Raw genomic sequence first — 26950 nt, forward strand, 5'->3', positions numbered from 1 at the left:
GACAACCAATCAGAATACATTTCTTACACAGGAACAGGAAACAGAGAGGTGGGACTGAACAGGCTATAAAAAGCCTAGCAAGCCCCTCCCTCAGCCCTTCTCTTCTTCTCCACCAACATTGAAGCCTGTGATCCCCTTTTCTGTTCAGGAGTTCAAGCCATGTGGTCCTGTCTACCATTAAAACCATCTTTCCAAGCAGCCTCCATGTCTCCAGTGTCTTCTTCCCCACTTGGAGCCAAACCCAGAAGGACATTTCTTTCATCAATACGAAATAATAGTGGAGGGCTATAAAAAAAGGTTTTTTTTTTTTAAAAAAAGTCTTAAATATCATCCTGCATAATCAGAAAAAGATTAAAAGTTGCCAGAAATAGAACTCTCATTCATAAAACTAAAATCTTAAAACATAATCTTCCAATCCTAGCCATAAAAAATGCCTTTCTAAAAAATAGAAAACAACGTTTCTATATCCTTATAATCTATCATTTAAAACCTGGCTTTTAATTCCTGTCCAGGGAAGCTTGTTTCCCTTCCACAAAATCATCTTATCTTTCAATAATAGCAGAAATCTTTAAAAGATCTTCTGAAATCATTTTTTCACACTTCTCTCCCAATGAATCCACTATTTTGTTACTGGTGCTCTGTAGTGTCAAACCTTGAAAAAAAAAACCCCATCTACCCCAAAATGTAAATGTCTATAGTTTCCCATGGGAAGGATTTTATAATGAATTTCCAACTTTTATTCCAAATCCTCCTGGAAACTTAGTCTTTTTCTAACTTTCCACCCTCAATATTTTGGAGAGCCATTTTGCTGTAATTCAAAAAATAATATTTTTCCAATCATATTTAAAACTTCTTACCCAATCTGAAGAATCTTAACTATTTCCAAAGCAATAAAAATATAATCCAAAAAGAAATTACAAAATGAGATTTGTCAAGGTTTTTGTTGTTAAAAGGGTGCATTATAAGTGTGAGCTTAGATCATACTCATTGATTCCCCATGCATCAGAGGTGGGTTCCTACCAGTTCACACCTATTTGGTGGAACCGGTTCGTCAAATCTACCAAACCAGTTAGAAGAGGTTCCACCAGTGGACCCGGAAAGCAGGCCACACCTACAGAAGAGGTTCCAAAATTTTTTGAAACCCACCACTGTCATGCATCCAACTCTAAAGTGACCCCAAAACCATACATTAATGCTTTTGAACTCTAACCCTACAGCTGCAGTGGGGAAGTCTTTATTATGTAAAGTGGGCTAGCCTGGCCTTCTCAATGGCCTAGTGACAAAGTGGGGATGGGCAGGAAGCTACAGGCAACTATTCTGTCTTTTAAAGGATGTTGCTTTCTTTTCATATCCAGAGAAACATTCTGCCTTTTCAATATTTCCTAGGATATTTCATTTTTCTGGGAGGGGGCTGGATGATAACTTCCCACAGTTGAATGTGGTAGTGAAAGAGTTATGGGCATGAGAGCTAGAGGGGAAAAAAATTCCCTTGATGGCAAATGAGCACATGCTTATTTTGCTTCATGGTTAATGTTTTTTACCACAGGAGATCTGGATCTGAAATCATGATACTCTGGTTGAGACAAGCTATTAGACTCCCTTTTTATGTGATGCATAATATCCCCCTCTCCCCACTTTGTTCTTGTCCAGTACATGAAATATTCAAGATAATAACAACTCAACAGTTTAATGTCTGGTGGGAATGTCTGACATAGCTAATAATAACTAGGTTCACAGGAGATGAATTCCATTTATTTATTATGTTCTTAGAGGCATATTCACCATCCCATTAAATCAGAGCTACCTAGCTAATCTTTCTCCTTAATCCACATTCAATCCCTGGGACTCATCTGCTACAATCAAGAGTGCAATTTCCCACGTTAAAGCAGCAAACTGCAGCATTAGTCCTAAATTAAGTTTACATTGCTTTTAAAAAGCAAGGAAACATTTGAAAGCAAATAACACCTATTCATTATTTCCAAAATCCTTCTGGCGACTGCCAGATACCTCAGTATTCTGCCCATAGCGCTGAGAAAGCATTGGTTGAGCAAGAGATTAAACATTTAAGAGGCACTTCCTGGCTCTTTGCTTTTCTGAACTGTTGCCTTTCATAGCAATACAGCTGTGGCAGTGGTGGGATTCAGCCGGTTCGCACCTATTCGGGAGAACCGACTGTTAACTTTCTAAGCACTTCGGAGAACCGATTGTTTGAAGAACAAGAACAGGAAAGCATGATAATATTGGCCCCAACTGACCACATGGCATCTGAGAAACTCAACCAAACCTGGATTCAAAACGCAGCCTAGAGAGTTGCCTCTGCATGGCCCCATGGGAGTCTGACAACCAATCAGAATACATTTCTTGCACAGGAACAGGAAACAGAGAGGTGGGACTGAACAGGTTATAAAAAGCCTAGCAAGCCCCTCCCTCGGCCCTTCTCTTCTTCTCCACCAACACTGAAGCATGTGATCACCTTTTCTGTTCGGGGCTCAAGCCATGTGGTCCCGTCCAACTATAAACCATCTTTCCAAGCAGCCTCCATGTCTCCAGTGTCTTTTCCCCCACTTGGAGCCGAACCCAGAAGGACATTTCTTTCATCAGTACAATTATTACACTGGGCTTGGAAGTCGAACAATGTCAAACCACGTAGCAAATTACTTATCATTCCAACAAGATCACATTATTCCTTTTTTTTTAAAAAAATGCCCCCTTGTATATTTTCATATAGAAGCCCAATAAAATACCCTGTAGCTCATTTCAGACAAATTTAGAAAGCTATTGAGCACAACACTACTTTTTTTTATATAAGATAAAACTAGAAAATGCAAAATGCATCGCTTAATTGGAGACCATCGAGACAAGTGATTCGGGGCACAATAAAATATATAAATTGTGTCTAAAATGAAGCTTGTCAGTTGGTCAGCTTTCTTCCCAAAAATGGCATGATGAAAATAGCCAAGGAAAATGCTGGCACGTCAAAGGTTTATTAATCTTTTTCTACCACAGTATCAATGTCAAAAGCGTGAGCATCTATTGCAGTTCCTCGCTGATGTGTTTCAACAGGCTAAATATAGAGCAGCTGAGGTATGTCCAATATTTAATTTGAAAATGTAGAAAAATATCTAAGACACTATATCTGCACACCAACAGACAGAAAGAAAAATCCCTTGCTGACCCATAAAAAGAGGCTTGATTAAAAAGTAATGATGGCTGGATCCTGATAGAAAAGGATCCACGTGCAGCCTGCAGATTTTCCAACCCTTCATCAAGAGATCAGTGTGGTGGATTATGCAAAATATCTTTAAAAGAAGGATAAAGTTTACTCCTCAGTTATTCTTACTAGGTATATGTACTGACTTTACAGCAGTAGAGACTAATTTGGTTCTACACCTATTAACGGCAGCAAGACTGTTGATGGCGCAATACTGGAAGAAGGAAGACTTGCCTACAACTCAAGAATGGACACTGAAAGTTACAAACCTAGCCGAGATGGCTAAAATATCGGCATATCTTAAAGACCATTCAAAGGGGAGGGGAAATAGGATAGAGGGGAAGGATGGAGGGAAGATGGAAAGTTGGAGGGGGGCGAAAGAAAGGGTGTATGGAGGGTCAAAGAGGTACATTGGGTCTTTATTTTGGGGGGGGTTGTTGACAAGAGGAATGGCTGTGTTTATTGTTTAATGTTATATGACCCCGGTTATGCACAGTATATATGTGACTGTATGAAAATGAAAATGGAAAATAAAAAACACATTTACACGGAAAAAAAGAGAGAGAGAGAGATCAGTGTTCATACTGTCTTAATTCCCTGACATACTGAATTTAAAATTTCAGGCTGTATGTTCAAACTTTTGTGTTCAGTTTCCCCCTGTATCTGTAGGGATGATAGTGATGATTGTCTTACAGTTATTATTATTGTTGTTGTTGTTGTTGTTGTGAGCCACTCAAAATTGCTTAAGATGGGTGGCCACCAGTGATGGGATTCAAATAATTTAACAACCGGTTCTCTGCCCTAATGACCATTTGTGTAGGTGGGGCTCGGTGGCCATGTGACTGGGTGGCCGTGGCCAACTCAACGTCACTCACGTTGATGGGCGCTTCGCCTTAGCTGTTACAATGTGATAAGGGTTAACAGGAGAGACAGTTTCTGTAAGCAGGTCAAAGGGTCCTCCACATCCTCCAGAGCCGACTCATAGGGCCCCTCGCTGTCGGAGTCTGGTGGCAGCTCCAACAGCTCCTGCTGGGGCACAACATATAGGTGGCTAATTAATTAGTAATCAGACTCAGTCCAATCAGAGAACGGATAGTGGTTAACCATAAGTAACCACTTATGGTTACCCATAAGTGGATGCTATCTCCATCTCTATTGAGAAGCAATATAATTTTACTGATGTCACCATTAAATGCTCAAGCCTTTCAGGTTGCTCGTAGCATCTGCATGAAGAAAGTTAACTCCTGACTGTCATCAATAAGTGGGTGTTTCTATCTTCTTCATCTAGCCCTAACCCTCAGAGACTTTCTAAAGGCTGTTGCAACTACAATGAAAGTTGAGATTTCCTGGCTTTAATTGGGGTGGAGGGTGCCATTAGGGTCTTAATGATTATCATTCGAAGGGCTGTTAGTCTGTAAAAGTGGGGCCTCTTATAACATTCCCCACGAGGGTAGAACTTTGAACAGATGTCTAGAGCAGTGTTTCTCAACCTTAGCAACTTGAAGATGTCTGGACTTCAACTCCCAGAATTCCCCAGCCAGCATTCGCTGGCTGGGGAATTCTAGGAGTTGAAGTCCAGACATCTTCAAGTTGCCAAGGTTGAGAAACACTGGTCTAGAGCATCACTGGGCAAAACAGACAGGGCATCCACAAATATTGCAGGACTGGCTTATCACATTTCAAAATAAGTAAAAAAAAAAAAACATATTGCCACTGTGTGCTGTCTTTTCACATGATCCTTTAATGAGTAGCAAAGAGGACACTTACCCAGTGGGAAGCTCTTTCCATCGTGTGCCTCCTGATAATCTGATGCCTAGTGTCAGTTTGGGGAGAGGTAATGTGTGAATAAGAGTGCTCCGGGGACTTTGGGGGTCAAGACCTCATTCTGTTGCTGGATGATAGTTTGAATGAGGCTATACCACAAATGAGTGGTGCAGAGGTGGGTTCCTACCGGTTCGCACCTATTCGGTAGAACCGGTTCGTCAAATCTACCGAACCGGTTAGAAGAGGTTCCACCAGTGGACCCGGAAAGCAGGCCACACCTACAGAAGAGGTTCCAACATTTTTTGAAACCCACCACTGGTCCTTGGATAGGATTATTCTACACTATCATGCTCATATTTATAAAACTCAGTGCCTCTGTGAAAGGTAAGGATGACTACTGCGTTTGTGGTGCAATCAGAACATTGCATGTGTTGAAGTTGTTTTAACGCAAACCAAAGATGCCCTTTAAAAAACAAGTTTACATCCTATTCTTATGCATGTCAGGGCTGTGTGAGAGGTGATTTAAGGTGGTTCTGGCAAGTGTCGTCGGCATCTTCGTATCCGGTCACATGGGCGGCAAGCCACTCCCATCCGGTCACATGGGCGGCAGGCCACTCCCATCCGGTCACATGGGGCAGCAAGCCACTCCCACAAAGGAGGCCACACCCACAGGGTAGGTTCGAACAATTTTTGAAACCCACCACTGATCTGCATTATTATTACTGCTTAATGATCATGCTTGGGAAACCCAGGGTGTTATCATAAAGTCTAGTCAGGTCATGTGATGATCGGATTAATGACTGCTATGATTTAAGACTTAAATTCTGGGCTGAATTGTGTATTGATTATGTGCCATCAAATTGATGTTGACTAATAGTGATGACATAAGGCTTCCTTCAGGGCAGTTAGTATCATCCTTTCTGCAAAGAGGCATTAATCACAGCTTGAACCCAATCAATTCTCAGGAGGTCTTAACCAGCCAAGTGGCCCATTGATCCAGAACACAGGTAGCCGAGTTCACAGCCTCAAGGACCACTTTCTCAAGAGCAACTAGCTCAAACGCCTCCCAGATAACAAGGTTTCAGGTGTGTACATTTGGCAATAGTGATCAAGTTTCTAACAGCCACAGGAACTAAACTAACAAGTCTTTCAAGAACAGGTCTCCTGTTTCTATCTAGGTAACCTAGCACTTGAAATTGTCAATACAACACATTCATTCACTGCACATGTAAGTTGTCAAGCCACAAGAAAAAAATTATTGGAAACAAGTTAAAAGTCTTCTAAAATAAGTCGTTGGAAGTGTATTTTCTCTCTTTCTCAGGACACTGAAAATAGGATTCAGTAATTCAAGAAGACAATTACTGTTATTCTGGCCTCTAAGAAGTTTTGACGGTAAGTAAAGCTCAATATTACATATATAATTGCCTGTGCTTAGTTTCTGAACAACAAAGCATATCTTATTTCTCGGAAGTAAGCTTTGATTTTATTATACACATTTTGTCATTCTGTGTTCTTTAAGAATACAAGTGAGTTCAGGGTTAAACATCTTTTAAATAGTTAAAATAATGTAAGGAGGGGAGAGAAGGTTCATAGGTAACGTCCCATTTAATTGGATTCAGAGGTGGAAGAAGGGGATACTAAAAAAATTTTTACCAGCCTTTTATCTGCTCAATTTAACTGTCCATGAAGGAAAAGTTAAGAGTTAGAGTTTAGAGTTTTATTGATTTGTATGCCGCCCACTCCCGAAGGACTCCGGGCGGCTTACAATAAAACAAGGGAGGGGGATAATACACAAACAACATATTAAAATATACAACAGTCACAATTTCCCAGGGGCTGGATATTTCGAGAGCCCCCCGGCCTGCTGGAACAGCCAGGACTTGGTGGCTTTGCGGAAGGCCGGGAGGGTAGTAAGGGTCCGGATCTCTACGGGGAGCTCGTTCCAGAGGGCTGGAGCTGCAACAGAGAAGGCTCTCCCCCGGGGGGTCGCCAGCCGACATTGGCTGGCAGATGGAATCCGGAGGAGACCTAACCTGTGAGATCTAATCGGTCTATGGGAGGTGATCGGCAGGAGGCGGTCTCTCAGGTACCCAGGTCCGATCCCATGAAGGGCTTTATAGGTAACGACCAGCACCTTGAAGCAGATCCGGAGACTAATGGGTAACCAGTGCAGCTCGCGGAGGATAGGCGTGACGTGGGTGTACCTGGGTGCACCCACGATCGCTCGCGCGGCTGCGTTCTGGACCAGCTGGAGTCTTCGAACACTCTTCAAGGGCAGCCCCATGTAGAGCGTGTTACAGTAATTTGTAAGTTTCTAATATTTTCCCACTAAATGAAAAATATACGAATGCAACTTATCAAGATGTTGATGTTACAGTGAAGTGACGGGATATATTACATAGTGAGTTACTAAAAAAGTCCAGGTGGAGAAGACCATCATCACCATCTAATAAATATACCGTATATCTGAGAGAATAAGGAACCCCCGGGATCTCTTGATGGAGCCAGAACTATTGCTGAGACAATAGCATAACGAATTCCAGAAGCAGCAGGGCATTTAAAAGAACAGCATGCTATCCCAAAGCCTTAATGGGTTGAAAACAAAACAAAATGTAAAATTTTGAGCATTGAAAGTAGAGTTCCTTTCTTTCTCATTCTTCAGAGAATGCCTAAATGGGAAAATGTCTCAAAAAGCTTATAAAACGTCTTTTTCATGAAGATTGTATTTCTTAATTGGTACCAAAAATTCTTGTTTCTTTTCAGCAAATTTATTTAGGGTGAAAGTGCTTCTGTAATTACTCTAGTAAAAAGAGATGGGAGGTGATCTAGATGGAGAAACCACCATCCACTACACCACAACCCACCCACCCCCCAAATTTATGCAGTTTCAATGAATGCATCTTGCAGAAAATATAGGTCTAGCAGTGATAGGAAAAAGCCAACCGAAATTTTGATGTTGGATTTCTCTTTTAGCCTAGATGTCTCAATTCTAGATCCAGGAGACTTGGATTCTTCAACAGCCTTGATTCTGGGGATGTAGAGGAAAGGTAGAAATAATTCTAAGAGAAAAATTGTGTCTGTAACTATGACCACTATTTCTGGAGTGATAGAATGTATGTGAAGTTGGGCACTGGGGGCAAGCTTTGGATCTTGCTTATGTGATGGCCACACTGGTGCCTAGTAGGATCCATTCTTGAACTCCTGGTCATTGTTGCTGGTTTTGGAGTTCCCTCAGCTTCTAGTGCAAATAGTTAGCTGTTGTGGCCCAGCAGGAGCCGTTGGAGCTGCCAACAGACTCCCACAGCGAGGGGCCTGATGAGTCGGCTCTGGAGGATGTGGAGGACCCTGGACAGGGTTCCGACTCCGAGCAGGGCGCAGAGAGGCTGGTTGGCCACCAGGAGGCACCTGAGCCTTGGACCAGTGGGGAGGAGACAAGGGAGAGTGAGCCGGAAACCAGTAGTGAGTTGTTCCTGGATGCCCGGCATCAAAGAGCTACTAGGCGTCAGGAACAATTACGCAATTACGGGAGATAATTGCACTCAGCTGGTGGTCATTAGGCTCCTCTCCAGACTATAAAAAGGACTGCTTGTGCACACACCCCTCTTGCAGAAGTCAACGCAGGAACTAATGTTGGAGAACATTGTTATGAACTTGGCAGGCTGGATTGCTGCCAAGCCTTATCTGTGTTTATTGCTACCCAAGCTTGTCTGTGCCTGTTTCCTGCCAAGGACCTGTCTGTCTGTCAATTAAATGCCGTAATTTATCTCTGGCTCGGAGTGTGTTTTGGTGTGGAACGAGAGGGGGTCAGAACATTTAGCAACATCTCTTATGTATCAAGGAACAGGAATATATATGATCAAAGGCATTAAAGAGCCCCCACTTTAATATACTCATCAATAAATGGGGATAAAGCATATACATATACATATTCTGTTTCTAGGATTCTTTTTCCTAGCAGTAAACCTGACAACAAGACTAGGAATCTAGCTTTGTTTGAGAGTCACCATTATGGCTTGATACCTGCTATTCAACATCTGCACAAAAATGCTAGAAAAGATAATTCATCCGACTGGGTTCTGATGCAATCAGTTTGCTGATGATACACTGTTTTATATATGCTCTGTGGGTTGAGGTGGAGATGGAAATCTTAATCTATTATCTGGAGACATGTTAGTGCTATGCTGATAACAAAGTATTGGAACCATACGGTATGTCAGCCTTAGTAAATTGACCAGACTGGGAATCTGAATAGATAATCTAATTCTATTGTAAACCTACATTAACAAAATCTTATAAATCCAAAATACAATTCTCTTGCCATCTCCTTTACAGTTCAAGAAACTACCGTAGGTGTCTCTTTTGAGCTCTTGCCCCATCCACTATCTAGCTGTGGGATATGTTCTCTCTATCTCATTGTTCCTTAGCTCTTTGCCCTATCTCCCAGGATCTTTCCTACATACCATTACAGCAGAGGTGACCGGATGGGAGTGGCTTGCCGCCCATGTGACCGGATATGAAATTATGAATTAGTACTTAGATCGGTCCAAGTAGCTATTCAGAAGTTAGTGGTTAGAAGCAATCGTAAAGCAAGATATGGAATTAAAACCAGAAATATTTTGTTGGCTATTTGAAAGGGAGTATAATATATATTTAATTTTACACATGTTAACAGCTGCTGGAATTGTGTTTGCACAACAGTGGAAAAACAGAGATATGTAAATGAATAAATATTACAATGTGCAGGAATAAATAAATTGACAATTAAAATCCAGAAGGCTTTGAATACTTTTTCACGTGGGATTGGTTTTAGCAATTGCCAACTAACGGAAACAGAAATTAGAAATTCAGAAGTATGAAAGAAAACACCAATTATGTAAGGAAAGGTCCCTAAAATGTATAAGGAAATATTACTAGATCATTATTAATGAGTAGATAACTGCGGGACATTACACACCCTCCCAGTGGTGGGTTTCAAAAAATTTTGGAAGCTCTTCTGTAGGTGTGGCCTGCTTTCCGGGTCCACTGGTGGAACCTCTTCTAACCGGTTCGGTAGATTTGACGAACCGGTTCTACCGAATAGGTGTTAACTGGTAGGAACCCACCTCTGATCTGCAAGCAAAAAACCAAGCTCAGAGGGCACCAAGGATTCCACAATAAATAAACCATCCTGTGCTTTCCAGTTTGCATGTATACCCAAAGATGTAACACAAGGAGGGAGCAGAAATACCCACAGACTTTACACAGAATACAAATGCCTCTTAAAGGCCACAGCTGGTGAAATGATTGGGGGGGAAAATCCTTCCTTTTCTATTGACATAACAGTCTCACATTCAAACCCAAATCTAACCATTTTAAAGAATAACATTATAGCCAGAATAGGCTGATAAAATTCAAGGTGATTTTTTTTTTTGGAGTTTTATTGGGATAGATATATTTGGACAGGTGTACTATGCTGTATAAGTACACAGCTGATTTAAAGACTTTTAAGTGGCTGCTATGTTTTTGCCACCTGGTCCAAACCAATGTTTTGTACACAAATGTGAAACGCCTTGCAGCTCCGGGATACATGTTAAAATACAAAATATAGTCATTTATATTTCTTAAGTTCCATAGAAATGGTCAATTACATAGCGAGTCTAGGGTTCTCTAACAACCCCTTCATTAATAGCAATAGCAGTTAGACTTATATACCGCTTCATAGGGCTTTCATCCCTCTCTAAGCGGTTCACAGAGTCAGCATATCGCCCCCACAGTCTGGGTCCTCATTTCACCCACCTCGGAAGGATGGAAGGCTGAGTCAACCTTGAGCCGGTGAGATTAGAACCACCGAACTGCAGATAACAGTCAGCTGAAGTGGCCTGCAGTACTGCACCCTAACCACTGCGCCACCTCGGCTCTTAATATAAAAACAGAAGCTGTTCTTAGCTCCTTCTCATACAGAGTTCAATATATGTTTGGTTTGAATTTGCAATGTAGACGTGATTTTAATTTCAAAACTTCTAAATAAACTGGGGAATAACTGCTAAGAAATTTCTTCTCTGTGTTTCAGGACTGTCAGCTTTCAAGGTTCTCACACGTAATGGACCTAGAAACAATACCATTTTGCCAAGAATACCTAGCACAAAGAGGTACAATAGTGAAACCGTATTACTGGCTAACAATGAGCCAAAACTGTGCCAAATGTCCTTATCACATACAAACAGGGGAAGAAGCACGAGTTCCCTATCCAGAATTTCAAAAGGCTTTCGGATTCCCATACGGGCCAACGGGTTGCCAAAATAAACACCTTCTCTTTTATGAGTTGAGACACGTATCAGGTAAATTAATTCAAAAGGGCCAAGTTACAAACTGTGAAGAATACAACATCCATCCAGAATCCATGCTGTTTGAAACGGATGGTTATCTAGACTCAGTGGCGCACAATTGGGGGAACATTGCATATATGATTCTTTATTCAAATTATTCCCCTTGTAATGAGGCTGAGCATGGCTGCGTAAGCAAAATTTATAGTTTCTTAATGAAGCATCAAGACATCACGCTCTGCATTTATTTCTCACAGCTGTATCACACAGAGGAGGATTTCCCAGTGTCCACCTGGAATTGTGAAGCCTTGCAGAGCCTTGCTAGTATGTGGCCCCGGGTGACACTGAATCCCCTCTGTGGTGGACTTTGGCATTCCCTTCTCTCTAATTTTGTCAGTTCTATGCCACAAGCAAGATTCTACCACCCAATTTTGCCTGTAAGAACCCTGGCTGATAAAGAAAACGCAACACAAATTCGTAGTATAACAGGAATGAAATCGCCTTTTGTTAACACCTTGTCTCAGCCAATTTACGGAACTTCAAGTGATGCGCCAAGTTTGCAAAACTATTACTTATCCGCTTCAAACTACCCAGCAGAAGTGACACGTAGCAGATGGCCTCCAATGGGAATGCCACCATTTCATTTCACACCTCCTGTTAATGCTTTGCCACCTTTATACAAAAAACCGAGAAACATTGTCAGACACGTAAACGTGCTAAATGAGCCATTAAGCAAATTAATACCAAAGGAAAGATTTCTTCACAGGGGAGAAAACATTCCTGAACAATTTTCAAACATTTTTGCAGAGCTCGACGGTTATAGGAAGAAAAAGGATTACATTCACCTCATATAAACTTGGAATGCAGGGCTGGGCAATTCATAGGAAGGAATAGATACAGCAGTATGTTAAGCGTATGGAGAAGAACATGAACATTTCCCCCCCCCCCCATATGTAATTTCTATATTTTGGAAAAAGGCATGGAGTATCAACTACCAGCAGCTTAAGAGAAGATGAGAAAGCAATCTTTTGGTTTTTTCCATCGGATTCATTTCAGTAACAACAGCAAAGCAATATGAAGGTTGTTTCTCAAACTGATAAGAATTTTTAAATGACTATTTACCTAAAATCAGAGTATAGATCCCCTTCCCCCTCAAAAAAATTCTGAGAAATCAACCTCACCATATCGTAACAAAGCTATGAAAAGTTCCTTTTGTACAAATATTTATTTTTATTCTAAAGAGAAGAGTTCGTGTGGTGCAATCTTGTAACATTCTTACTTTCAATTAAGTTTGCCTATGAGAATTCTGCTTGGGAAAAAAACTTTCACTTTTGGTCCAGGCAACTGTCACCGCTTCCTTTCTGTTTTCAGTGTCAATAGAAAATTTCTTTCAGGCCAGATGCCATTTGATGTTATATTAATGGGTGCATTAAAATAAAATGGGCAGAATTAGGATAAAAACATAAATGAGGTAAGGGCAACTCTCAAAAAAAAGGGGGGGGATAAGACAGGAAAAAAATAATATGGCTCAAGTGTTTTTTTAATATGCGTTGTAAATTTGCCATCTTTGTAGCACTGCTATAAATGATTATGAACTGAGTAATATATTTTTCTATTGCTTTCTGTTTTCTGTTTGCAATAAAGAAACAATTCAAAACTAAACATCTTTGTGGGGGAAAAAAACATTGTGCATGGCATATTCCTACATAAACTCACATAATTATTTTTCAAAATGCATTTTTGAGTGATCAAGAATGCGCCAGTAAAATGGCTTTCTAGCTTCTGCTAATCAGTGTTAACTTATAAAACGGCTTGGGAAAGTTCCTGTAAAACTGAAATCCATACAAACGTTCTAGGTCAGAAATAAAGAAAATGAGGGGAAGTTCCTGCTTGAAACAAATTTTGGCAACAGATGTCTGCTCTGCAAGCAGCAGAAAAGCCCATCAAGTTCCATGAGACTGATCCACAAACCATATGAATTAAAGCATAATGATAGCTTAACCACTTTTCCCTTAAAAGTATTTTTATAAGTTATTCTTTGCTCTGGTAGACTGTTCCATCATTGTGCTGTGAACTAATCTTGATCATAATGAAAGACAACTGAGAAATGGATTAAATAAAATTTCAGTGAAACTAGCAATCATGCTTGTCTTAAATTAGTGTCTTTTCATAAATGCATTGAACTTTAGAAAATAGGCCAATTTATGTTTGGTTAAGTTTAATCCAATACATAAAAACCTCTACTCTAACAAACATTGGGAGGGAAATTATCTTTTTTAAGATGTTACAATATTTTAAATTTGCTAAATCGTTCAAGTTATCATAATTTAGGAAGGGATAAACCAGTAATTTAAATAGAGGGAATGTCTCTGCTCTTAAATCATACAAAATCCTACACCCTCAATTTATTTATATGTTCAATTAAATTTAATCCATTTGTTATCCCCTTCAATCACTGTATATTTTTGCTTTTCTTTTTTTAAAAATGGCAGATTACAACCAGAATGATTTGGTGAAAAAGACATGCATGTGTACATTTTTAATAGCAATAATAAAACGTAATGAGGGAACACTTCATCAGGATCCTCTGCCATTGAACTAAGATGGCCAATCATGAAAAAATATGTGAAAAAGCCTATTATTACTGCTCAAGAGATTCAACAGCATTTCTTTAGGATTTTCCCCACACTGAACATTGGTGAATTACCTCCTGCAGAGTTTGGATGACTTCTGTGTTTTTGTTGAAGACTGTTGTGGAAAAACTGGCTTGGTCCCCAGCTTCCTAGGATACAGGTCACTAGATGCTTAGGGAAGATGTGGCCAAGAAGTTAATCTATGCCAAGGAAAACTTTTGTCGCGAGCAAAGTTTCTGCTGCTTCCCTCCGATACAGCCCAGGTTTTACTGAGCGAAGAGTCCTCAGTTCCCAAAAAACAGGTAGTCTTTGACATACAAACATAATTGGTACTGTGGGAAGTTATCATCCAGCCCTCTCCCAGAAAAATGAAATATCCTAGGAAATATTGAAAAGGCAGAATATTTCTCTGGATGTGAAAAGAAAGAAACATGTTTTAAAAGACAGAATAGTTGCCTGCCGCTTCCTGCCCATCCCCAGTTAATGGGCCATTGAGATGGCCAGGCTAGCCCACTTTACATAATAAAGACTTCACCAGCAGCTACAGAAAGGCATGATAATATACTCAACTGACCACAAGGCATCTGAGAACTCATCACAGCCTAGGGAGTAGCCCCCTGCATGGCACCATGGGAGTCTGACAACCAATCAGAATACATACACAGGAACAGGAAACAGAGAGGTGGGACTGAACAGGTTATAAAAAGCCTAGCAAGCCCCTCCCTCAGCCCTTCTCTTCTTCTCCACCAACATTGAAGCATGTGATCACCTTTTCTGTTCAGGGCTCAAGCCATGTGGTCCTGTCCACCATTAAAACCATCTTTCCAAGCAGCCTCCGTGTCTCCAGTGTCTTTTTCCCCACTTGGAGCTGAACCCAGAAGGACATTTCTTACAACAGTACTAAAGTAGAATAAATATGGATTAAAAAAAATATAAGAATGGCGACATAGAATAACAGGGACAGTTAGAAGTTTGCTTAAAGGAAGTGTTACCATTCACTAACCACAAGATGTTCTAGCCAACATCCCTATGCCAAAACCTATGTCAAAAGTCCAAACCACAAAGTTCAATTAAAGTTCGTTAATAACACGTAAGCCATACCTGAAGCAAAAGGAGAAGTAAGACCCTCATCTCCTTATAAGGTTTTCTCCTCAAAGTAACCACTAAGAAATGAGTTAAGTGTTGCAATGCTTTTGAGAATGTATAAGAACGCGTGCTTCCATGATGAAGGTGGTTCAGAATTTGCAATGGCTAGCCATTTCGCTAGCTTTCTTAACCTGGCTGCCAAATAAACTTTTCCTGTATCCTGAGAAGTCTAAAGCCTGTCATTTTCTGCAACAGTACCAGAATTTCCATTGCTAACTGGCTTGCTAAGCAGGGCAGTTAAGTGAGTCATGCCCTATTTTATTATCTCTTTTTTTGTGTGTGACAAGGTTGTTAAGCTTATCACACTACAGCTGTTAAAATGAATAATGCAGTTCTTAAGCGAATCTGATTTATCTACTTGACTTTGCTTCTCCGAAGACGGCTAGGAAGGTCGCAAATGACAAACCGGGGATGCTGCAAACCATTGTTAATAAATGTTTCGGTTGCTAAGCGCCTGAATTCTGAATATGTGACATTGGGGATGCCGGGCCGATTAGAAGTGTAAGGACTAAGTTACAAGTCGCTTTTCACAGTGCCGTCATAACTTCAAATGCTGCTAATGATGTACATTGAGGACTCTGTAGTGTTGTTTTTCACTTGTACAACAGCATAGCAGCTTTTAAAAAAATGTTTAATATTTTAATTTTTGTAACCAGTGTTGGAAGAAATGTCCTTCTGGGTTCAGCTCCAAGTGGGGGAAAAGACACTGGAGACACGGAGACTGCTTGGAAAGATGGTTTTAATGGTGGACAGGACCACATGGCTTGAGTCCTGAACAGAAAAGGTGATCGCATGCTTCAATGTTGGTGGAGAAGAAGAGAAGGAAAAGGGAGAAGAGAAGTTGAGTCCCTGGTTTTATGTCCTCTCTGGCCTTTGATCTTCAGCTTGTATTCTGATCGGTTGTTCAGACTCCCATGGGCCCATGAAGGAATTGAATTGAATTTATTATATTTCTATGCCGCCCTTTTCCCCGAAGGGACAACTCTCTAGGCTGCGTTTTGAATCCAGGTTTGGTTGAGTTCTCAGGCACCATGTGGTCAATTGGGTAAAAGGCCAATATTATCATGCCTTAATCCCATCACTCTGGAGTTGAAGGGTAGAACTCTTTATTATGTAAAGTGGACCAGCTCAGGCTTTAATGGCCCATTGACAAAGTGGGAATGGACAGGAAGCTGCAGGCAGCTATTCTGTCTCTTAAAACATGTTTCTTCCCTTTTCACATCCAGAGAAATATTCCGCCTTTTCAATATTTCCTAGGATATTTCATTTTTTTTTCTGGGAGAGGGGCTGGGTGATAACTTCCTACACCAGTATTGATAATTATGAATCTGTGAGACAGCAGCATACTTTTGACAAGTAATTGGGGGGGGGGTGTTATAAGGTAACTTCTCTCCCCCCCAATGTATAACATGAAAGGATGTTGTTACAAAAGAAATAAGACATGCTGCGAAGTTCCATCACTCAAGGAAGCTGTTAAGTTTTCCTATTGCAACTGTGGCAGCCTTTCTGCTGTCCTTACAATAAAATTAGATTTTCACCATCTTCCACTGAACTATAACTCTATGACAGGTAGCACGTGAACCCTAGCAATAGTTTTACAAATATTGGGGGTGGGGGGGGTGGGGGGGTATTCCAGGAATTATAATCTGAGGTTTGCATTGAAGAGCAGCGATATCTAAAAAAAATCTATCTTTAGAGCAGTGTTTTTCAACCTTGGCGACTTTAAGTCCTGTGGACTTCAACTCCCAGAATTCCCCAGCCAGCTGGCTGGGGGATTCTGGGAGTTGAAGTCCACAGGGCTTAAAGTTGCCAAGGTTGAAAAACACTGCTTTAGAGCAGGCCCTGTAGCTGGACATCCGCCATCTCGGATGCAGTTTCTATGGAAACCGACCAACTCCCTCCCTTTCCATCGCGCCACGGTAACCAAGGCGCGCGCGCGCCCACGACCCCGCCCAACAGCTTTGCGCATGTGCCGCAGGGAGCCTTATCAGGGCGGGGGGGTTGAAATGGCTTGCTGTCAAAGGGCGCGCCCAGTACTGTTTCCTCCCCCCCCCAACAACCCAAATCGGTACTGCGCGCGTGCGCAACTGCTAAGGAGGGGAAAAAAAATAGTAAACGAGTAACCAATAAGAGCGGCCGGAAGGGGGGGAAAAAAAGGCCAACCCTCCTTAAAATTGCCGTTCTCCGCTTGCCGTACAAGGCGAGAAAGGGGCCCCAGGCGGGGCGTTGCTTGCGCACGCGCGGTCCCACTAACTTCCGTTTTCCGGTTTGGGTGTGTGGGGAAGGTGGTGCCGCTTCTTGTTCGGAGGTGGAAGGCGGCGATGGCGAAGCACACGGTCTCCTCCGCGCGCTTCCGCCGCGTCGACGTGGACGAGTACGACGAGAACAAGTTCGTGGACGAGGAGGACGGCGGGGATGGGCAGGTGGGGCCGGACGAGGGCGAGGTGGACTCGTGCCTGAGGCAATATCCTTCGGCGGGCAGGCGGGGCGCGTCGTTCTCGGCGGGGTTACCCCCCCCCCCCGCGAAGGAGCCCGAGAGCCCTCCCCAGTTCTCAGATGCCATGTGGTCAGTTGGATAAAAGGGCCAATGATTATCACGCCTTAATCCCATCACTCTGGAGCTGAAGGGTAGAAGTCTTTGTTATGTAAAGTGGACCAGCTCACTGAGAAAGGTGGGTGGGCAGGAAGCTGCAGGCGTCCTGGGTTGCTGCGACCACCACGTCTACCGACCCCTGTGCAAGCAAAGCCTCTGGAGAGCAGCAAAGGAGCGCAGAAACGGGTCTTTGCTGCCCTCCAGGGACCGTCCGGGTTTTTGCAGCCCTGTTGAGGATGCCCCAATAGTGTCACTGTAATAGTTGGGGTGTTTTTTTTTTCTTTTTTAAAATAAGAGTTCCTCATTTTAATATATTTCGGTTTTGTTTCTGAAGTCCGAACTCTCAAAATGGGACTTGAAAAGTTCGTTCGCCCCCTATCTAAATTGCAATGTGAATTATGAATTAACCTATGAATTAACCGAGCAAAGATGGACGCTTGGAGCTTTTAATTTAGAGGCTACTTAAAAAGAGTACACTGTTTTGACTTGCAAAAGTAAAGAAGCCTGCAAAATCTTTTGGATACTCTGCCTATTATTGCATCTGGAGATGCTGCCCCTGTGTTAGAGCAGTGCGTTATTTTAACCCAACTTCAACTGCCTGCAAATGTTTTTGGTTCATCATCGTCATAGGTTTTTCAAAGAAGAAAAGAAAGCTATGATTAGAAAGTCAAAAAAAGCTGTTACTTTGTTTTATACTACTACAGCATCTAATTTTAACTACAGGTTTAGTGTAAATAAGGTTACAGTAATTCAAATTAGATGTGGGCTGTTTCTGATATCCTCCCAAGAAATACGGAAGTAATTTCTGACTCTTGACTTTTTAAAATGAAAAATCATGCTGTTATTTGGAAGCATCGCCCTTTTTAAATAATGTAGATATGTTTGCGTAAATATTTGTGTGGAATTTTGCTTTCAGTTTTCTAATAAGTTTCCCTACTGCTTGAGAAAAGATTAATTGCTTAATATGACATGAATTTTCAAACCTGATCTCAAATTATTACCTTTGGATTTTGTTGGAAGTTGCTTTTGCACACATTAAATAGATTTAAGGTAATAAAATTGAGAAGAGCCTTGATTATAGTCTTCCCATTTCCTCTTCTCAGAAAAGGAAGTATATGGCTTCTGCAGGGGTTTTCTTTTTATAGAAACAGTTTACACTTACAGTGCTTCTTAATTCTATAAGTTACAAGTATATGTAGAAATAGAACCCATTGACATGTTATTTGAAATGAATGGTTCTCATTTTGTGTCTCTTGTTCAGTTATTTTCTTTGCTTACTAAAGCTAGTTTTTAATTATACTAGTAACTATTCTTATGTTTGTGCATATTATATGATTTCACAAGTCTAGGTAACAAAAGGTATTGGAAAAATGTATTCTTGTATCAGCATGTTTCATTGTTTAATAGCTGCGTTGCAGTTCAGTGGTATTTTGCTAGATCAGATCTATGGATCTTGTTGCACTGTGGATTTTCAGTTGAAAACTGACTGATAAGATGCCAAATTTTGTGTTGACATCTCAGTAATATACTGCTGATTGTTTAATTGTTCAGAGACACTTGCCTAAAGATATGATGATAAATTAATGTTGCTTTTAGAATGGGACATTTAGTGGGACATTTTTCAAAATATATCAACTTGAGATTTGAACCAGAAGCCACAAATTCACAAAAAAGCATTTGGTGAGCTGCTTTTCTATTAATTCGTTTAGTTAGTTTTAGTTTTATTGGTTTTGTATGCCGCCCACTCCCGAAGGACTCCGGGCGGCTTACAATAAAACAGGGAGAGGGGATAAATAAGACAATACAACAAAATACAACAATTTAAAAATACAGCAACATTCACAATTGAAGTGGGGCTGGATACTTCAACAGCCCCCAGCCTGCCGGAACAGCCAGGACTTAATAGTTTTACGGAAGGCCGGGAGGGGTAGTAAGGGTCCGGATCTCCACGGGGAGCTCGTTCCAGAGGGCCGGAGCAGCAACAGAGAAGGCCCTCCCCTGGGGGGTCGCCAGCCGACATTGGCTGGCAGATGGGATCCGGAGAAGGTCTAGTCTGTGCGATCGAATCGGTCTTTGGGAGGTAATTGGCAGGAGGCGGTCTCTCAGGTACCCAGGTCCGATGCCATGCAGGGCTTTATAAGTAACGACTAGCACCTTGAAGCGTGTCCGGAGACCAATGGGCAGTCAGTGCAGTTGGCGGAGGATAGGTGTAACATGGGTGTACCTAGGTGCACCCACAATCGCTCGCGCGGCTGCATTCTGGACTAGCTAAAGTCTTCGAACACTCTTCAAGGGCAGCCCCATGTAGAGCGATTGTGGGTGCACCTTGTTTCTTCCTGTAGCATGAAGTTTTTAATAATAAATATAAGATAATGGGTTATATTTATCTTCTGCCTTTCCAATAAATAAAAATGCAATTCATGATTGCTGACAAGTAATGTTGGCTTGCCTTGAGTGTGAAATGATAATATTTTTTTAGGAAATTAATATAATTTGTGCAGGAATTGGAACAGGATTTTACATTTTCTAGAAAACTCTTGTAAATCGCTCACCTGACATGGCTCTTAACAAAAATTCCAGTTAATATGTCTGAAGCACTTCTAATACTTGAAATGTGATGTATTATTAGCAATAACATTGATTCTAAAGACTGGCAAGTTTGCCTTAACTGCTCTTCACAGGAAACATGATGGCAGCTTTGCAGGCAGCTCTGAAGAATCCTCCAATTAATACCAAGAGTCAGGCTGTAAAGGTATGGTAACTGGATATTTTTTTTAAACTACAAAAATAGCCATTGGCAAAACAAATTCTGCAGTTCAGAATATTTTTCGTAAAGCATTTAAAGAAAACATGGTTGAGTTGTGGTTTTGCAGCCTGAATTTTAAGAAACCAAATAACAAGCAGATTTAATGAAGTAATCCTTGATTTAAAAGCACAATAGTAACTAGAAAATGAGTTGTTAAACAGTACGATCATTAAGTGAAGCATCACATTACCACAGCCGATTATATGACCTTTTTACATTAATGAGACATCATGCGACCAAACCTTGAGGCTGCAATCTTCCTTTCCACTTTCCCCATTGACTTTGTTAAGAAGCTGGCTGGGAAGGTTGAGAATGGCGATCATGGGATGCTTGCAACTTTTGTAAATGCACAATGGTTGCTGATTATGCAGATCACAGTTTTATATAAAATATAAACCATACGGACTGCAGGGATGCTGCTGCAGTTGTAAGTGTGAGGACCAGTTGTAAGTCCCTTTTGGCATAGTTGTAACTCTAAAAGAATGGTTGTAAGTGGACCACCTGTATTAAGTCTTTTAAGAGACTTAAGTATACAATTAAGTATTGTATGAGCCAAGGTGGCGCAGTAGTTAAATGCAGCACTGCAGGCTACTGCTAGATCAGCAGTTCAGCGGTTCAAATCTCACCGGCTCAGGGTTGACTCAGCCTTCCATCCTTCCGAGGTGGGTAAAATGAGGACCCAGATTGTTGGGGGCAATATGCTGACTCTCTGTAAACCGCTTAGAGAGGGCTGAAAGCCCTATGAAGCGGTATATAAGTCTACTGCTATATTGCTATTGCTATAAGTCTACTTGAATCCGACTTAATCTAACATGATTTAAAAAAAAATATTTTAGCATGAGCAGGGAACAGATATCGTTTCTCGTTTGTCTGTTCCTTAATTGTGTGTTGAGGTTCTGTATTTTTATCTTTAGATATCTTTATTAAATTTAAATATATTTAAATAGCTTTAAATTAGTCTGGTATTCTTTAAGCTTGTTTTGCTTCATTTAAAAATATCTTTCAGCTTTCTGAGTCGATACTGATATGTGGAGGGATCGTAGTCTTGCTGATATAAATGGCACTAATATGAATTTTGAATTGAATGTGTCATTTTCCTAGAATTACACAAGAAAGGGTGATGATGCTGTCAGTACTTTCAGTGGGGATGTGAACGTTTTTTGGCATTATAATTAATTTATACTAATAGCACATTAAAAATGAAAGTGCCATAACTAAGTGCAGTGAATGTATTGCATGATAAATATATGCTTCCAGTTTGGAAATATAAACGTTATTGCACTGTTCATTGCCTTTTCTTCTCAGAAGTAGGAAATAACTGCTTTCCAATTCTTGCTGCAGGGCCTATCTTAAAGAAGGAAGGCCCTCTCTGGCCTGTATGCCATCTATGAATATGATATTTCATACTGCAATCCTATAAGTACTTAGTGAAAGTCTGTATTATTGATTTCAATGGGACTTATAGGCCATACTCCTAAATCAGATCAAATGACAGATTCAAGGACATATTCCGCCAGAACGGCACTAAAAATGAAATTAGTACATAGAATTAAATAATGATATCTATCACAAAAGTAATACCTACTACAAAGAAGTGTTGCTTGAAAGAGAATCATATTGTTATATTAAATTATTGCAATGGTCTAATTTGGGATGTGGTTTAATAGACCATTGCCTTTATTTCTTTTTCTGCCATCCACATATCATAATCAGAAATCTAGCAATAGATGTTCTTGAATGATTCCTAAATATTAGTTATTTCTGCACTAATAAACCATATTTTTGCTTGTTGCTTATTGAATATATTTCACATCTTAGGATAAGCATTAATAGTATATCTTAATGGATTTCTGTGTTTGAGCTCAGTGTATCTTATTTTAAAATAAATGTGTACTGGTTTGTAATCTACATCTCCAGAAAGAGTCAGCTTTTGATGTCTTCTGTATAACTCTTTGTCTGTCTGTCTCCAGGATCGTGCAGAGAGCATTGTCCTGAAAGTGCTCATCTCTTTCAAAGCCAATGATATTGAAAAAGCTGTGCAATCTTTGGATAAAAATGGAGTTGATCTATTAATGAAATATATCTACAAAGGTTTTGAGAATCCCTCTGATAACAGCAGCGCCGTCTTGCTGCAGTGGCATGAAAAGGTACGTTAACACAGATGACAGATTTCTTTTTTATTATTAATGAGCTCCCTAAACTACTTTCTTTAGTTGGTAAGTTGATATTCTTTAGTTGATATTTTCAGCTTCTTTGTATTCAGAAAGACTTCTGATCAACATTGGATAAATGGACATTGCGCGCACACACACTTTAGGGAAATCTGAAGTAACAGAACGAAGACATGACAATGTCTTATAATGTGAGTACTTAGAACAATGAGATGAAAACCTCATTTCCAAACTCACATATTCAAATTCCGTTTTTCCAATGTTAAGCAGAAGACAGACAGACAGACAGACAGACACACACACACACACACACACACACACACACACACACAAACAAACACAGGTCACATAGAAGAACTAGAAAGACAGGTGCCCAGAATTTCAGAAAGAAAATACATGTAAGAGTTGGAGAGCTGTTTTAAAAAAAAAATGTACATAGGCTGGAAAATAATGTCCAATCAGGAACAGTCCTAGATTACCATTGAAAAGAAATGTAAAAGAATGTACATTTATTACAGATAATTAATTTTCAGCTTTTAGAAAGTGAAGGAGAGGGGGAATTCAAGGAGAACGGAAATGCTTCTCCCCCCCCCCCCCCAATTGTTAAATATCATCATATTCATTTGCAAGACACTAAGAATGTTTTGAATAAAAGGGACAGGAACTGCTATCTAAAGAAAGTAAAATAAACTTTTCAATCAATCCATAGAGCATGCGTCTGTGCTCTTTAAATTTTGCTGGCATATTTCCAACTAGCAATTTAGACAGGGAACTAAGGCAGTGTACATTATAGCAAGAGATTTAGCTGCAAATACAAACCAAGGGAACACAATTCTGCCAGTGATTTGTATTGTAATGCAAGCTGTTTGTGTAGCACCTCTCCCCCACCTCCACCCCAACATGATAATAGATTTCTTGTGTGGAATTCTGGTATTTCTAATTTTCTAAACCTCTTTGTTTTACATTTTTCCTAAACATCCACAATTAAGTTCATTCTGTGCGTATGGTTTTTCTCTTTTGCAGGCTCTTGCTGCTGGAGGTGTAGGTTCCATTGTCCGCGTCTTAACTGCCAGGAAAACAGTTTAAGTCCAGCGAAAAAAATCTGCCACGGGTGTGGGAAATGCTGGGTACAAGACCAAAAAAAAAAAAAAAGAAACCGATTGCCATCACTGCCCTGTGGGTAGTATCTGTCTGTCTCGGCTTGCCTTTTTTGCTTTTTCATAATCTGTGGCTTACTAGACATATCAAACTTTTTGTGAAATGTTGGATAAATGTAAAAAAAAAATGAAAATTTGTTTTTAAGAAGATGCCTACAGTGGATTTTAATAACAAAATGCAAATTTTTGCATTGGGAGTTACATTTTCAGAAAATCATGACAAGACACTGCCTTTCCCTCTTCAGATAGATCTTCCGAGCAGGGATTGACATCAATATTTTAAATTCCTTAGCTAGCCAAGCAGCATTCCATTTAATCTGTCGCAGGTGGGATCGCTTTTTAAAATATGGGGGTGGGGTGGGCAGGATGCTTTTTTAAAAAAAAATCAAACGGTAAAACTTATGCCACCTGGCAAAGATTTATGGAAAGGTTTATGCATTGTTGTGTAAATGTTTTTATAACAATTGAATGCAACCATTTGTAATGAATTCATTACAATCGCTTTCTGTTGCAATGAATTATTTAAGGAAAGGAACAGATCATTTGGGGGAATTCAGTTTAACAGTTGCTTCTTGATAATGTAAGATGTGTAAAGAAGGATTAGGGCAAAACTACACATTGCATTTGACGGGGGCTGCTGGCAAAGAACTTTACTTTGGGATGAGATTTTTCCTTAATTTCTAACTACCAATTTACCTCTTGCACCACTCTCTGATACTGTTTTCCTGTGTACATAACTCATAAAATGTGCAATTAACATAAAAATCCGTCATGATACCAGAATGTGGGACCACGGATTCTATACATTATACTGGAGCAATGAGAGAAATGTCACACAGGGATGCTAAGTCGGCATTGTCCCCCTAGCAATTTAATGTATAGCTGTCTGTGAAAATGCAGGCATTCCTTGATCAGTATTCAGGTACTGTGGCCTAGGGGATCTTGAAATTTGCTCTTATGGTTCTGTTCCAAGTTGTATTAAGTAAGATGATGTTTATCAAGGAGGGGAAAAAGAAATCACCTATAACACAGTAAGGCATGAGTTTCCTAAAAGATGTAGAGCATTCCAGAATGAAAGCAGCTTGAATGTGACTTTGGAGCAAAGCTTGCTAGTGTATTCCATTTACACTTAATGGAATTAGGGAAGATTTTGCTCATTTTTATATCTGCTTTTTTTGTAAAATGAAAAATAATAAAATGGTCGCTGTTAAATATTAATTTTCAAAGTGTGGTTTTGTTGCCTGTTACTAATGTGTTCTGACCCCCCTCGTCCCACACCAACACACACACTCCGAGCCAAAGATAAGCTACGGCATTTAATAAACAGACAGACAGGTCCTTGGCAGCAAACTGGCACAGACAAGCCGTGGCAGCAATCCAGCCTGCCAGGCTCACAATAATGTTCTCCAACATTAGTTCCTGCGTTGACTTCTGCAAAGAGGGGCGTGTGCACAAGCAGTCTTTTTATAGGCTGGAGAGGAGCCTAATGGTTATGGTTTATTAAACTTGTATGCCGCCCTATTCCCAAAGGGACTCAGGGCAGCTGACAAACCAATAGGGAAAGGGGGGAATACAAGAAAACAAAACAAGACAACAACACAATACAAAAAAACAAATTTTAAAAACTCCTCAACAGTCGCAACAATTCGAGTGGGGCTGGGAACTCATCAGCCCCAGGCCTGCCAGAACAGCCAGGTCTTGGCGGCTTTGCGGAAAGCCTGAAGGGTGGTGAGGGTCCGAATCTCCACGAGGAGATCGTTCCAGAGGGGCCGGAGCAGCCACGGAGAAGGCCCTCCTCCGGGTGGTCGACAGTCAACACTGGCTAGCTGATGGAATCCGGAGGAGGCCTAATCTGTGGGATCTAATGACCACCATCTCTGAATATCTACTCAGCTTTCCTTCCAACTCGCACAATGTGCAGGTCTTCTATGGAAGACAGCCTGGTTGCAATTGTTTCTGCAGTCTTTAACTGTTGGGGTGTGTAGCTGTACCAAACCAGACAGTTACAGAAGTACAAATAACAAATAATTCCTCTGTAAACAGATCCTGGGGCACTTCCTGCAGGAAGAACATCATTGGACCTTTTTAATTAAGGTTCTAATGTTGACCATCTATTTTCAAGTCCTGGGAGATTATGCAATGCAAAAATTCTGATAACTGTGCTGTGAAATATAGTAAGCGGCAGTAAAATAGAAGGTGGTCTTCTAAAATCCACTCTCTTCTACAGTTTTAAGCATAGTCAGCTCCAGACTGTTATGTATTAACCTCCCATCTCTATGCAAACTCATCAACGTCTCAAACGAGGCCTATAATTGTCGTGGCACGACAAAACCACGCTCCACTAAAGCGCGCCCGATTAAACCGCATCGCTGACGTCATCAGCAGGGCGACAACAGCGACCGCGGAGAAAAAAGGGCGTTTAAATAGCGCTTTGAAAGCAAGCCGATTCAAGTTAAGGTTAGGGTTAGGGTTAGGGTTAGGTTAAGGGTTAGGGTTAGGTTAAGGGTTAGGGTTAGGATTAGGTTTAGTGGGGTTAGGTTTAGGGGTTAATTTTAGTTTTAGCGTTTACAGCGTGTTTTTTTCGTCGCGCTGTGATGACGTCAGCTACGCGGTTTCGTCGAGCGCGCTTTAGTCGAACGCGGTTTTGTGGTGGAACCATAACTGTTATATTGTCTGCAAACTTCAGAACTTTATCAGAGAGTTCCCTTGAGGTGCAGTATCTAAAGAAAGTATTAGGCTGCACCACTTAACTATTCTTTATTTTCTAATAATGCATTCAAGGCGTTTGAAGGGTCCGGTTGTATTTTAGGAGCTAAAAATAAGGATGGATGCTGATACTTTGCACTATGCTAGATTCCCATTAAATTTTTTTAAATCAAATTGTCAAACAGAAGTAGAACGCAGAGCCAGATATGCATTAGTCAAAGTATCTGGAAGGATATTGATTCCCATGCTGCAGATATACAGCTTTGTGTAGTGAGAAAAAAAAAGATTACCGTTCTATTGCTTTATAAAATAAGATTTAAACAAGTTGAACATCCTCCGTTTCTCAGAATTTTGAATTCTTTTGAATTTTTTTAAAATGCCGCGGATACGTTTTTCTTTTAACAAGTTTTCTGTCCCTTCTGTGGTGACCCTAAACTATTGAATGTCTTGTCACAGAATTA

General features: G+C 40.6%; 2 protein-coding genes across 2 annotated transcripts; both read left to right on the forward strand.

Moving 5' to 3' along the window:
- Positions 1-11054: 11054 nt before the first annotated feature.
- APOBEC4 (apolipoprotein B mRNA editing enzyme catalytic polypeptide like 4) lies at positions 11055-12131 on the forward strand. Its single transcript, XM_032226794.1, has one exon. The coding sequence runs from the start codon at positions 11055-11057 to the stop codon at positions 12129-12131; it is 1077 nt and encodes a 358-aa protein (XP_032082685.1).
- A 5176-nt stretch (positions 12132-17307) lies between these two features.
- ARPC5 (actin related protein 2/3 complex subunit 5) lies at positions 17308-25001 on the forward strand. The gene is made up of 4 exons (XM_032226698.1): positions 17308-17520; positions 20329-20401; positions 22426-22602; positions 23650-25001. The coding sequence occupies exons 1-4, from the start codon at positions 17378-17380 to the stop codon at positions 23710-23712; spliced, it is 456 nt and encodes a 151-aa protein (XP_032082589.1). The 5' UTR covers positions 17308-17377; the 3' UTR covers positions 23713-25001.
- The last annotated feature ends 1949 nt before the right edge of the window (positions 25002-26950 follow it).

This window comes from Thamnophis elegans, chromosome 11 (assembly GCF_009769535.1).
Source record: "Thamnophis elegans isolate rThaEle1 chromosome 11, rThaEle1.pri, whole genome shotgun sequence".
NCBI lineage: Eukaryota > Metazoa > Chordata > Lepidosauria > Squamata > Colubridae > Thamnophis > Thamnophis elegans.

Excerpts from the sequence above, each read along its gene's own strand:
- APOBEC4 (XM_032226794.1), top strand. The coding sequence starts at position 11,055 with ATGGACCTAGAAACAATACCATTTTGCCAAGAATACCTAGCACAAAGA.
- ARPC5 (XM_032226698.1), top strand. The coding sequence starts at position 17,378 with ATGGCGAAGCACACGGTCTCCTCCGCGCGCTTCCGCCGCGTCGACGTG. Across the intron at positions 17,521-20,328 it reads GTGGACTCGTGCCTGAGGCA|AGGAAACATGATGGCAGCTT; the intron begins ATATCCTTCGGC and ends ACTGCTCTTCAC. Across the intron at positions 20,402-22,425 it reads CCAAGAGTCAGGCTGTAAAG|GATCGTGCAGAGAGCATTGT; the intron begins GTATGGTAACTG and ends GTCTGTCTCCAG.